Source organism: Elephantulus edwardii, unplaced genomic scaffold (genome assembly GCF_000299155.1).
Source record: "Elephantulus edwardii isolate Elephantulus edwardi_28Jun2011 unplaced genomic scaffold, EleEdw1.0 scaffold00108, whole genome shotgun sequence".
Lineage (NCBI taxonomy): Eukaryota > Metazoa > Chordata > Mammalia > Macroscelidea > Macroscelididae > Elephantulus > Elephantulus edwardii.
The window spans coordinates 10102157-10116256 of record NW_006399858.1 but is presented as its reverse complement, the minus strand read 5'-3'; the positions used below and the strand labels follow the sequence as shown (position 1 = coordinate 10116256).

General features: G+C 41.0%; 1 protein-coding gene across 1 annotated transcript in view; it reads right to left on the bottom strand.

The window, feature by feature from the left end:
- The window catches only part of TRPM6 (transient receptor potential cation channel, subfamily M, member 6), a 202255-nt gene that overhangs the window by 65519 nt on the left and 122636 nt on the right, over positions 1 to 14100 (bottom strand). The window contains exons 23-24 of the mRNA XM_006892005.1: positions 9865 to 9979; positions 1989 to 2182 (exon numbers count right to left, since the gene is read on the bottom strand). Of these exons, the coding sequence (XP_006892067.1) occupies positions 1989 to 2182; positions 9865 to 9979 (309 nt within the window). The remainder of the gene's footprint in view (positions 1 to 1988; positions 2183 to 9864; positions 9980 to 14100) is intronic.

The following is a 14100-nucleotide window of genomic DNA, read 5'->3' as shown; positions in this document are numbered from 1 at the left end:
TCCAAAGGCAGGCAGTTCGAATCCAGCTGCTCATCGGGAGAAGGATGGCCTCCCATGTGATTTGTTGTTGTTGTTGTTAAGTGTCATCGAAACGGGCTGGAGGGTCAGCTATAAATTGGTTCTGACTCAAAGCAATGAATTAATGATTAGAAGATTGAGATTTACACTGGTGAAAATTTACGGTATAATCTTAAGACTTTAACTTCAGTTGTACTTTGTCTCCCTTATAAAGCCTGCAAGGCGAGAGGAAGAAAGGAAAAACTGAATAAATCCTGCAAGCTACTGAGGATAGAAATATTTCAGAGCCAACAATCAGGTGCAAAAAAGCCTGTTGCCCTCTCAGCTCTCAGCAGCACGGAATATCCCCAAAGGACTTATCTCAGCAAATGTAAATAATCCACAATCCTGTGTGAAACCTCTGGGGCCCGCTGTGTTTGGGGACTCACCATTTTTCTTTCCCAGTTTCAAAAAGGTAAACATGGTTCATACTCCACAAGTGAAGTAAAATGCTTACTTGGGGGTAGGGCAGAGTCCTGTCATAAGACACGTCATTTCCTCTTAGCAAAACAAGGGATAAAGAGAAGAAATAATCTATCCATCCCTGTTACACTTCTCTGCCCAAAGGATTCTTCACCCAAGTTACTGAGAGAAAAAGGGTGGGGGAAGCCTTTTGCATCTTCAGGAGTATTTTGGACATAAGGATCAGGATAAAGGACTGTAGATTTATGCATCTTATTTCCATCTTTCAGAATTATTTAAGGGTGCTGCTGCCAGCTGTGGAATTGCTTAATGGGAACTACTGAAGATCTGCAAAAACACAATAAGCAGTGTTCTCTCATGATAATGAGGTGATCACGCAGTCAAGATTTAGCTAAGCCTTGTGAATAAAGGAAACCTCAAAATACGTAGACTTAAGCTTTTAAAAAAAGGAGAATTAAAGGTATTGAAAATATGAAATATCCATTTCAGAATTAACTTTCCACTCAGTAGATAAGAAACCAGAGAACTCTAATTAGTAAATTAAGCAAAACTTTGCTTATCTCTTTCCCTAAGACCCAAAGACAGTTCTATTTAAATTTAAAGGGGGGGGGGCAGTACAGTCGTAGTGATTTGTGCTACTAATCCAAAGCCCCTGGTGCTTCTGGTGGTTTGAATGCACCAGCTGCTTCGAGGGATGAAAATGGGCAAGCTCCTCCACGAGACTTACAGCCTTGGAAACCCCTGAAGGGTCAGGTGTGGGCTGGCTCCAACTCAAAGGCAATGAGATTGAGATTGATGCACTGTCCTTTCATATTAAACAACATGGACATACGTGCAGGTCACTGCAATTACTCTCTAAGAATTCACTCTGACAAATTCCTAGGCCAGCAGAGAGCGTGTACAAGTGGCATTAACTCTTTACACCTGTTTCAAAACGTGTACATTTGGCCAAAGAAGAAATTATGTAGTGCTTCCAAACCAAGAAAACCTAGGAATGAAATCCTAATCCCAATGGATCACTACAGAATACAATTAGTGCTATAAAGAGCTGCCAAATCTCTCCCACTGAGTTTGTTTCAGTCATGTTGACCCTCCTTCAGGGCTCCCAGGCTGTAAATCACAACAGCAGGGGACAACCCACCTTTCTCCCACGGAACTGCTGGTGGTTCTGAACCCCTAGACACACATGCAGCCTTTGGGTCAGCAGCTTAATTCACTGCAGACTCTGCCAACAGAGGGTGAAAGGTAACATGCTCACCTCAAGCCTTGACTCAGTTATAGTAGTGATTAGGAGGATGAGGCAGGTCAGGCAAAGTCTCCTCCTGACGCACAAGGGTCTCAAGAGTTGAAGCTAACTAGAAAAAGCATCCACTGCTTATCAATTGTCCAAGAGCTCAGAAAGCTTTCCATCTCGGGCCATGAATTTCATTTACAAAGCTCCAGTGTCTTCACTCTGGACAATCCCTCTGTATTTTTTCCCCCTGCCTGCCCCACCAACAAAAACTTACTTAATCCAACATCACCCTCCTCTTGGTCGTTCGGAGCTTGATGATGGCAAAGGCGGCGGATGAGGAGGCCAATGTAGCTCAGCAGGATGAAGGGTGGAGGCAGCCAAGGCTTCTCGTGGTAGGTCATGATGTAGCGGTAGCGGTTGTATTTCCACAGTTTATTGGACATGGACTGCATCTCCAAGTACACATTGCTGTAAGTTGTGTTAAGAGAGGAACGATGTTACAATAAAATAACCTAAAACACAGCACTTCGAGTCTTTGTTTTCCAACTTTTGCTACTGGATTAATTGGCATTGCCTCGCAATTAGCCACAAACATACACACTTGGGTTTATATTTCTTTCTCCAGCAAACAGAATGCCTGAATTGTCTTCTACAGTGAAACAGACCAATCAGAATAATGACACTTGGTAGAAATTGATGTTGTTATGTGCCATCGAGTCGCTTGCAACAGCCCTAAACTCTGCTCTGTCCTATGCCAATCGCACTATCTCCGACACACCCATGCTGATTACCCCAGTCACTGAATCAATCCATCTCCTAGAGGATCTTCCTCTCCTGCGCTGTCCCTCCACCTTCCCAAGTACGATGTCCTTCTCCAAGGACTGGTCTTTCCTTGCAACATCTCCAAAGTATGTCAGACGAAGCCTCAAAATCCTTGCCTCCAAGGAGCAGCCCGGTTTAACCCCCTCCAGGATGAATCTGTTTTCTTAGCAGCCCATGGTACATTCAATACTCTTCTCCAGCACCACAGCTCAAAGGCATCAATTCTCCTATCCTCTCTAGTCATTGTCCAACTCACTGACAAATAACAAGTGACTGAAAAGATGCACCTTAGTCTCCAGAGAGACACCATTGCTCTTCACTAATGCTAGCATTCTAAATGCAATGAACAGAAACTTCCCTCTAAAACTCAGCTCTATCCTTGGCTCATCACTTTTCCTCATATAGGCACCTCCTTGTCAGTCTCTAACTCATCCCCCCTGGCAAACATCTCTAGTCACCATCAATATCACCAACTTTATGAAGATATGTTATCACACATGAGAACACCCAAACAAAGCAGTATTAATAAAGAATGAACCAGGAAGAAGGAGCAGCTCATCCTATAATTCAATCAATAAACAGCTCCTATTAGAAGCCATAGAAATTAGACAGACTCAATTTACAGTAAATATAACTCCTCATTAACAGGCCACTTTGGGTTTTATTTTATTATGCAAACAGTAGAATGAACATTAATTTTGCATTCTTTCTAATAGAAGTTAGGGTGGATGGAAGCTATTCTAAAACACCGTATCATTTATATCTACGTTACTGTAAGCATATAGAGAGTAATGTAAGGGAGGGCACAAGGATATCTGTTTTAAAACTTTCTAGTGATAAGGAGTTGTGTTACCAATCCAAAGGAACACAGTTCAAATGCACCAACAGTTGCTCCCTGGGAGAAAGATGAACAATCTTCTTCCACGCAATCAAACATGATATCCTCTCCAAGGAAAAGCATCTTCAAACAGCAGGCCCAAAATATGTGAGACGAAGCTGTGTCATCTTTGCCTCCAAGAAGCACTCTGGCTGCACTTTCCTCAAGATGTATCTGGTTTGTTCTTTTATTGTTGTTGTTGCGGATTGCCTTTGAGTTGAGAACAATTCATAGAGACCCTATGAACAAAAGGCCTGAAGGTTTTCTATAACTATCTACATGATTCAAAGCTCACCGAGTTTCCAGAGGCATGTTGTTTAGGAAGTGGATGATGCCGCTCCTGCTAATTGGGGTGTTCAGTGCTCTTCTCCAGCACCATAGCTCTAAAGCAGCAACTCTTCTTCTATCATCTTTATTCACAGTCCAGCTCTCAGATGCATAGCAAAAAACTAAAAAGACATATGGCCTGAATCAAGGATACCTTAGTCCTCAAATTGACCTCATTGCTTTTCTGGACAGACCCCCGACTGCAGACTTTCCTGGTGCAGTACATCTCCTCATCTCCTGATTGCTAATTGTAAATCTATGTAAGATGAAGTTATTGTCAGATTCAATCTTCACTCCACCTCTGTCAGGATGTTGCCTATTGGCCCCAGTGGTAAGATCAATGTTTTATTAATGTTGAGGTGTAATCACATTGAAGGATATAGTCTTTGATCTTCTGCAGCAAGCACTTCATGTTCTCCTCACTTTCAACAAGAAAGGCTGTATCCTCTGCATAATACAGGTTGTCGATGAGTCTTCCTCTGATCCTGATTCCATATTTTTCTTCATACAGTACAGCATCTCAAACAATTTGCTCAGGATACTGAATGCGCATGGAGAAGGGATATATAACCCTGACACACACCTTTCTTAATTTTAAACCACACAGTATTCCCCTGTTCTGTTCACACAACAGCCTCTTGGTCTAGTTACAGGTTACACAAAATTAAGTGTCCTGGAACTCCCATTCTTCTCAATGTCAGCCATAATGTTTAATGCTCTAACACAGTCAAATGCCTCTGCATAGTCAATAAAGCATACATAGACATTCTTCTGATGTTCTCTGCTTTTAGCCACGATCCATCTGACAACAGCAATGATATCCCTGGCGCCACCGCCTCTACTAACCTGAGCTTGAACTTCTGGAAGTTCCCTGTCAATGTACTTTTCTAGCTGGTTTTGTATGAACTTCAGCAATATTTTGCTTGCATGCAACATTAATAATATTGCTTGATAATTTCCACATTCTGCTGGATGACGTTTCTTGGAAATAGGGAACAAATGGGAACTGAAATGTTTGAAGAATATACAAACGAAGTAAAAGATGCTATTAGGTATAAACAGGAAGAAAGGGACTTCTATTAATTACTATGGCATCTGTCATTTTGCAACAATGAAAATGAACCAAAACTGTCTCCATGTTAACCTTCTAACTAAATAACAGACACCCTCCCACTGCTATCAAGTTTGTTCTAACACAGGTTGGTTCGAGTGGGCTTTCAAGGCTATAAATCTTTTTCGGAATAGCTGTCCATCTTTCTGCCAAGGAGCTGCTGAGAAAGTGAACTGCTGACTTTTGGTTAACATACCAACATCTTACACACAGTGCCACCTAGCTCCTTACACCACAGGTAGGCTCTCCACAGAGTATCACCCATGAGTACTGCACTCCCTTAAAAAAGAACCATCTGTGTGAGACCAAACCATTAAAACAATTACAAAAAAACAGAGTAGAAGGCAAGGGGTCAAGGTCAGGGAAAGCAGACTGTTAAGAACAGAAAAATCAACATGGAAATGAGAGTGCTTAAATGTAAACAACATCACTGAACAACTCGTGTGAAAATGTAGTGAGAATATACTGTACAGGCTTTTTCATTTTTGTGGAAACAAAAGAAATGTTGGGTTTTTTTTAAAAAAAGAGACTTTTTGGAATATTTGTTAAAAATGCAACGCTTAACTCAGACATGCTGAACTTCCTAACAATGCGTGTTTTTTCAAGAAGCTCTCTAGTAACGACTTGGATAGTAGTCACTCCTGGTGTGCTTACAGCATCTTCACCAGCAGGTGGCACTCTCCCCTTATACTTCAGGTTCTTTTTCACTCCGACTGAAGCATTCAGTCTAATGATCTGCTCTCTAAATAAAGATCTCAACGTCCTCATCTCCTAACGTGAGATGATTAGCCTGTATGAGGATTTTTCAACTCCTTTTGACATTTGATTTTTCTAAGGAAACAATCATACACACATCTTAATATTTGAAATACATAAAAGGAAAAAAACGACAAAAAAGTATTGAACACACAAAAAAGTTAGGAGATTCCTGGTGTTGGAGTCTAGCGCGAGCTGCACTGCTAATCTAAAGGCAGCATCTCTCTGGCGGTTTGGATCCACTAGTACCTTGGCAGGTGGATGGGGGACGGGAGCTGGTAGGAGGGAAGAAGGACAATCTCCTCCATGAAATCTACAGCCTCAGGAAGCCAACAGAGGGTCAGTTCATAACATGGTAATATGATAATATATAATCTTGCTGGGAATAAAACATACTGGCTTTGTTATGTACCATCAAATTGGAATCTACTTACATATAGCTAACCATCCAACAAGGTCCAAGACTGTAAATCACACAGAAGACTGCCCTCAGTAGCAGCTGTAGGATTTTAACCAATGGCCTTGGTTTTGGCAGACCTCCTTAACGCGAAACCACCAGAGTTCCCTATATAAATATTTACTTGAGTGTGTGTGTATGTTTTTCCTAAAAGAGTACAATCATATTTTAATTGTTCTAATCGTTTCACCTGCCCCTGGCCCTTATGCTCTCTCTCTACTTTCTTCACTTAGATTCGATATATGAATAGTCTCTTTTCCCACCCTTACAGAAGCAAGGAACTTAGTGCCAACTTAGTGTTTAGCAAATAGGAAATTCTAGTTGCTGTCCATCATCTCACTTCATTTCTTTCATTCATTAATTCATTAAACAGACACGCACCTACACTCTTTTCAGTGCTGAGAACAAACTCATCAGAAAAAAAGAAAAACAACCACAAAAACAAAACAACAGCAAAAATCGCTGGGAGTGTACATCCAGCAGAGAAGGCAAAGCAACAGAAAAACACAATATAGCAATAGATTATACATTTGTCTATGTTATAAAAGTGGGTTGTTTTTTTTTTAAGTAGGAGATCAGGCATGCAAGGGAGATCTCAGGATAAAGGGCAGTTGTGCTCAATGTCCAACCTTAGATTTAAGCATAACTAAAAAGAGGGCATTTGGGCAAAGATTCAAAGAGGTGGAGGGGACAAGGGACACTAATATCAAGGGGAGGAGCATTTCAGGCAAAGAGAAGGGAAAGGGCAAATGTACCTGAGTTATTTGAACATTTGAGAGAGGTCAGTGTGGTCACAGGGAAATAAGTAAGAGAAAGAACAATATGATGCATGATTCTAGAAGCAGCAGCAAATCAAATCACACAGGAACCTGTGGCCATTTCAGGAACACTGACTATTACCCAAAGGTAATCGGGAGCCCTGAAAGGGTTTGGAGCAGAGAACTAATACCAGCTGGTATGTTGTTGTTGTTGTTGTTGTTGTTGTTATGTGCCATTGAGTCATCTGCAACTCAAAGCGACCCTAAGTACAGCAGTCCTAAACCCTGCTCTATCCTATGCCAACCTTACTGTCTCTGACACACCTACTCCCATTAACCCAGTCACTGAATCAACCCATTTCATGAGAAGTCTTCCTCTCCTGCGCTGTCTCTCCACCCTCTCAAACATGACATCCCTCTCCAAGGACTCCAGCATGTCCAAAGTATGTCAGATGAAGCTTCAGAATCCTTGCCTCCAAGGAGCAGCCTGGTTTAACCCCCTCCAGGACAAACCTGTTCATTATCTTAGCAGTCCATTGTATATTCAATGCTCTTCTCCAGCATCGCAGCTCAAAGGCATCAATTCTCTATCATCACATCTGGTATAACTTTTAAAATTATCAGAATTACTATGCTAAAAACAGAAAATAGGAATCAAAGGCGGCAGCAGGGCAGTAAGTCAGGAGGCTCTACCTGGGAGAGTCATATAGAGGTGGGAATAGCTGAATTGAAGATGATACCTTATAAGAGAAGTAAATAGACAATCCTGTCAGTTCAGAGGTAGAGGTATAAGAGGAATCAGGAATGACTCTACAAGAAAATCTACAGACTGGGGAAAACCATTTGGCAATGACACTTCAAACAAGGGTCTCATAACAAAAACACAGAATACTATAAGGCTTCCATAAGAAAAATACTGATAACCCAATAACAAAACGGGCATAGACATGAAAGAACTTTTCACAAAAGAAGCCATTTGGATGACCATCAGAGACATGAAGAAATGCACAAAATCATTTGCAATCAAAGAGATGCAAGTCAAAATCACAATGAGACACTATTTCACCCCAGTAACAAAATTAAATAGGACAGCAAGAAATAAGTATTGAAAAGGATGTGGAGAGATTGGAACTGTAATGTACTGCTGGTAGGATCGTAAAATGGTATCACCATTCTGGAAGGAAGTCTGGTCTTTTCCTCAAAGGGCTCGAATCCCACATGACCCAGCTACTGCACTGTTCGGGAATATATTCCAAGAAAATTAGAACTGAGACATGAATGGAGATAAGTACACCTGTGCTCAGAGCAGCGTTATTCACAACAGCAAGAATATGTTAACAGCCCAAATGCCCATGAACAAATGAATGGATCAAGAAATTGTGATACATTCATGTAATGAAATACTATGCAGCACTAAGGAATAATTTTAGTTAAGGAATTTTTATGAACTAAGGAATAATAATGACTTTGTAAAATACTGTATAACATGAGAGAGTCTAGACAGCATTATGGTAAGTGAACTAACTCAGTCTTATAAGGATAAATACTGCATATGATCATTATTGTAAAAATAGAAGGATAACTAGTAGGGTGTGTATAAATGTCCAGAAAGGAGAAGAGAGTAGAAAAAGGTTAAGGGTAGAAATCACTAGGATAGGAGAGTTTCATATGCATTTGGGAGGTGGAGGGTGATAAAAGAATAGGAAAGATTCAGTGGGGACTCAAAAAGATGGGGTAATAAGCACAGATCAATAGTCATTAATTATATAAAATTGAACACATATATGAAAGAAGTACAACGTAAATGAAAGATTGTATAAAATGCAATGTATATAAATGAAACACAATGTAAACTGCATGTCAACTAATAAGAAAATTAAATTTAAAGAGAAAAATGACTCCAAGGTATTTGGTCTGAACAACTGAGAAGGCAGAGTTGCCCTAGACAGTCAAAGTTTTTCCACAGATTTGGAAAAGTTTACAAGTAAACAGAGGGAAATCAGGGCGATCAAGAATTGTGCCTGGGACATTTCTTTTATCTGAAAATGTCTTACACATTGGACTAAGGATGTAAAGGGGAAGAGGGATCTACAAGACTAAGTTTAAGAAAGATACTCTTTGAAGATGTAAATTGGAGTGTGTTAGCATTTGTGACCAAGAGAGTATAAGCAGAAAACAAACTCTGAGCCCAGGAACATTCCAGTGTTAAAAGGTAGGGGATGAGAATCAAGGAAGAACGTGAGTCAAGAATTCCTCAGTCAACTCGCAACTCCATCAACTGGATTTGTTCCTGATCCCAACTTACTGCGTAAGTAATCTCTCATAAGGCACACCTGATCCAAATCACGGTCTCCTCAATCCCTTGCTATGCACATGAGAGCTGAACAATGACTGAGGTTGACAGAAGGAAAGTTAAATCTTTTGAGCTATGGTACTGAGAAGAGTACTGAACATACTACGGCCTTCAAGAGAACAAACAGGTCTGTCTTAGAGAGGACGAAACTAGGTTGCTCCTTGGAGGCAAATAGGCAATTTTTTTTTAAACTCCAACTCACATACTTTAGACTTATTATTCAGACAGATCAGTCTTCGGAGAGGATATCAGGCTTGGAAAGGTAGAAGGTCAGAGCAGGAGAAGACCACCCTGGAAGAGAGGGATTGACAAAGTAATTGTGGCAATGAGGTGAGGTTGGCTGAAGATAGTGAAGGTGCCTCAGAATAGGGCAAGGTTCAGAGCCCTTATATGTAGGGTTGATATGAGTCCTAGTCAACTTGACAGCACATAACAACAACAACAACAATGCTTAACTATAACTCATGATGTCCTTTAATTCTACCATTTTATACTTTGTTTCCATTCATTGGTATTTCTCGCCCCGCCCCCCCCCTTTCCATTCTCTGCTTCCTTCTGACAGATACCAGATTGAGCACATTTTAAAGCCAAAGTGCTAAAACATGGAAGATACAAAAGTATCATGTTCTCAAAATATGTAAATCTACTTAAATGCCTGGCCCCATTCTGATTCACATAAGATAACCTACTTGAAGAAAGCAATCAACAGGTTCACCATGATGATGTATTGCACGAAGAGGTAGACAGCCTGAAGGAATGGGGTGAGGAAAGAACCAGGAGGACAAGGCTTCTGGTCTTCACAAGCTGTGGATAAAGAATGGGGGCAAAAGAAAGAGAGGATAAATTACAGTCCTTTAACATTAGACAAAGGTCTAGCATGCTAACCTTGCAGAATACCACAAATAACTGACGTTTCTAAGATTAGATTCTTTTCCCCCCAGATTTGAAAATTGTGGTTATTTGCAAAGGTTCAATTTCTCCATATCCTTTGTTGTTATTGTTGCATTGCTATTGAGTCAACTCTGTACACAACAGGACCAAACGGGTTTTACTGGCTGATTAACCATAAGTAGATGCCAGGACAATATTTTCCTAAATTATCTTGACTTGGCATAAATTCTCCTTCTATCATCCCTAGTCACTGTCAAGCTTTCTGACGCATAGCAAGCATTTGCAAAGACTATGACGTGGATCAAGTGCACCTTCTTCTCCAGACTGACACCATTGCTCTTCAGTACTTTGGAGAGGTCTCTGACAGAAGATTTTCTCAAAGCAATTCATCTTTTAATTTCCTGGCTGCTGGTACCAAGCGTGTTGATTGTGGAGCCAAGAAAACTAAAACTGTTAACAATCTCTATCTCTTCACCATCTATCATGATGCTGCCACTCAGCCCAGTGGTGAGAACTTTTGGTTTGTTGATGTGGAGCTTCAACTCATATTGAAGGCTGTAGTCCTTGACCTTCTGCAGCAAGCCCTTCAGGTCCTCCTCAGTTTCAGCAAGCAGGGTTGTGTCATCTCCATAATGCAGACTATTGATGAGTCTTCCTCCAATCCTGATGCTGCATGCCTCCTCACAGAGTCCAGCATCATGGATGATCTATTCTGCACATAGATTAAAAAGACATGGAGACAGGACACATCCCTGGCATACATCCTTCCCAATTTTGAACTATGCATTGTGTCCTTGCTCTGTTCTGACGACTGCCTCCTGGTCTAAGTATAGGTTTTGCATAAGTATGATCAAATGTTCTGGGATTTCCAGTCTTCTCAAAGTCAGCCACAGTTTGTTGTGATCCACACAGTCAAATGCCTTTGCATAGCCAATTAAACACAGATAGACATCCCTCTGGTACTTTCTACTTTCAGCCAAGATCCATCTAACATTAGCTATAATATCCCTAGTACCACAGCCTCTTCAACACCCAGCCTGCACTTCTGGCAGTTCTCTGCTGATGTGCTGTTCCTGTCATTTTTGGGCAATCTTTAGCAGAATAGTGCTTGCATGGGTTATTAATGATATATAGTATTAATGATCAGGGATGATAGAAGGAGAATTGAAACCTTTATGCTGTGGTGCTAGAGAAGAGAGTATTGAATATATCATGGAATACTAGGAGAACAAACAGGTTCATCCTAGAGAGGTGAAACCTGGCTGCTCCTTGGAGGCAAAGATTCTGAAGCTTCACCTGACATACTGTGGACATGTTGCAAGGAGGGACCAGTCCTTGGAGAGGGATGTTACACGTAGGAAGGTGGAGAGAAAGGAAGACCCTCGATGAGATGGATTGATTCAGTGACTGGGGTAATGGAGGTAGGTGTGTCAGAGATAGAAAGGTTGGCACAGGATAGAGTAGGGTTCAGAGCTGTTGTACATAGGGGCGCTATGAGCTGCAAGTGACTTGACAGCACATAACAACAACTATTTTGAGCCAGTGCACGCGGGGCCTCAGTGCATGGAAGTGTGTGGAGCCCGCCCTCCACCCCACTTCGACTTCCCGTGTGGAAACTGCCCCGCCCCTCCTTTGCAACTCCCACGCCAGGAACACTAGTATCACAGGGGAGTGGAGAGGAAATGGGAAGACACAGATGATGGGAGGCCTGAACCATCAAACCAGAGTTGGGGTAGAGGAATGGGAGATGCTGGAGGGAAAAAGAGGGGGAATTGAGCTGGATGCTGGCAGGGCAGGGTGAGAGCAGGAACATAGCACATGCGCTGAAAGGGCGGGGCTCCAGGGCCAACACCTGATCTATTACCTGCATACTCTCATCAGCTCTTTTGGGGAAATGCTTGTCTGTCAAATATTGCTCTAAAGCTGAGCACCCAAATTAAGACAGACTAGGAAGAAGGACTGGGCCATCCGCTTTCAAAACAACAAGTCTTCAAAAATCTTACGTACAATAGAGCATCTTAGATTAAACTAAACCATATGGCACCAGAGGATGGGCCTTTCTATTGGGAATCACAGAGGAGGAGGAGCAGTTGAAAACAAACCTAGTTGTTGGAACATGGAATTGGAATGTGATGGAACACATAAATATTGATATACGAGGCACTGGTGAAATGAAATGGATTGCCATGGGACAATTTGAATCAGACAAAAATTATAATCTACTATCCTGGAAATGAAAAGGTAAGAAAAACCAGAGCCAATTTCATAAACAGACCATTTCTCGATCCATCTTGAAATATAACGTTGCGAGTGGGAGGATAATATCCATACACATACAAAGAAAACCTGTTAATACCACTATCATTCAAATTTATGCATGAACAATCAGAGACAAAGAGGAGGAAATAGATGACTTCTACCAAGTCTTGCAAAAATGCAATGAAGATGTATTAGGAACAATTCCAGGTGACTGGAATGTAAAAGCTAGGAACAAAAAAAGAAGGATTGGTAGTTGGGAAGCATGGACATAGTGACAGAAATGTAGCTGGAGACAGAATGATAGAATTCTGCACAATCATCAATTATTTATTTATTACAAATACCTTTTATAAGAAATGCAGACAGCTACTATACATCAGGATTTCATCTGATAGCCTACATAGGAATCAGATTGATTACATATGTGGGGAAAATTGTTGGAGAAGCTAAATATCAGCTGTGAAAACTAGGCCATGTGTGGACGATGGTTCCAATCATCAACTACTCATATGCAAGTTCAAACTGAAGCTAAAGAAAATAAAATCAAATCCACAAGAACCAAAGTGTGACCCTGAGTCTAACCCTCCTGAGTTTAAATAACTCTCAGGAGCAGGTATGAAGCCCTGGATACCAATGAGCAAAGACCAGATGAGCTACACGAGGTAATCAAGAATACCATCCATAAAGAATGCAAAAGGTCATGACAAAGATGGAGAGGAAAGGCCAAAATAGATTTCTGAATACGGCACTAGAATGCCAAGAAGGCAAAGCAAAGGAAAGAAATCAAGATGTGAAGAAGCTCAAGAGAAGATTTCAAAGGGCAGCGTGAGAAGACAAAGTATTACAATAAAATATTAAATGTTACTCAAGCAAAGAGCTGGAGTTGGAAAATCAAAAGGGGAAACTTGCTCGGCATTTCTTAAGCTGAAGGAATTGAACAAATTCAAGCTTCAAGTTGCAGTACTTAAGAATGCTGTGGGCAGAATTCTACATGATCCAGGAAGCATCAAAGAAGATGGAAGGAGTACACAGAGACACTATACCAAAAAGAACTGGTTAACACAGAAGAATTTCATGAAACAACATATCAAGAGCCTATGGTGCTGCAATCCCAAAGATGTGTGGTTCGGATCCACCAGATGTTTCATTGGAGAAGGAAGGCCAATGTTCTCCTATGCCTGTGGCATACAAAAAGTATTCATACATACGTATAAAGTATACAAAAAGAGAAAGTCTATAAGGAGGAAGTTCAAGCTGTTCTGAAGAATTGGCAAAAAACAAGGCCCCGTGAATTGACAGCATACCAATTGACACATTTCACCAAACAGACACTGCCCTGGATATGTTCACCAGATTGTGCCAAGAAATATAGAGGACAATCACCTGGCCAACTGACTGGAAGAGATCCATATTTATTCCCATTCCAAAAACAGGTAACCTAACATAGTATGGAAATTATCGAACAATATCATTAACATCACATACAAACAAGATCCTGCTAAAAATTATCCAAAACAGAGAACGGCTAGATGTGCAGGCTAGGTTTAGAAGAGTCTGTGGCACTAGGAACATTATAGCCAATGTTAGATGGATCTTAGCTGAAAGAAGAAAGTACCAGAAGAATGTCTAATTTTTTTTTTTTTTGCATTGACTATGCAAAGGCATTCGACTGTGTAGATTACAACAAACTGTGGCTGACTCTGAGAAGAATGGGAATCCCAGACCACTTCATTGTGCTTATGCAAAACCTATATTTGGATCAGGAGAGAGTCATC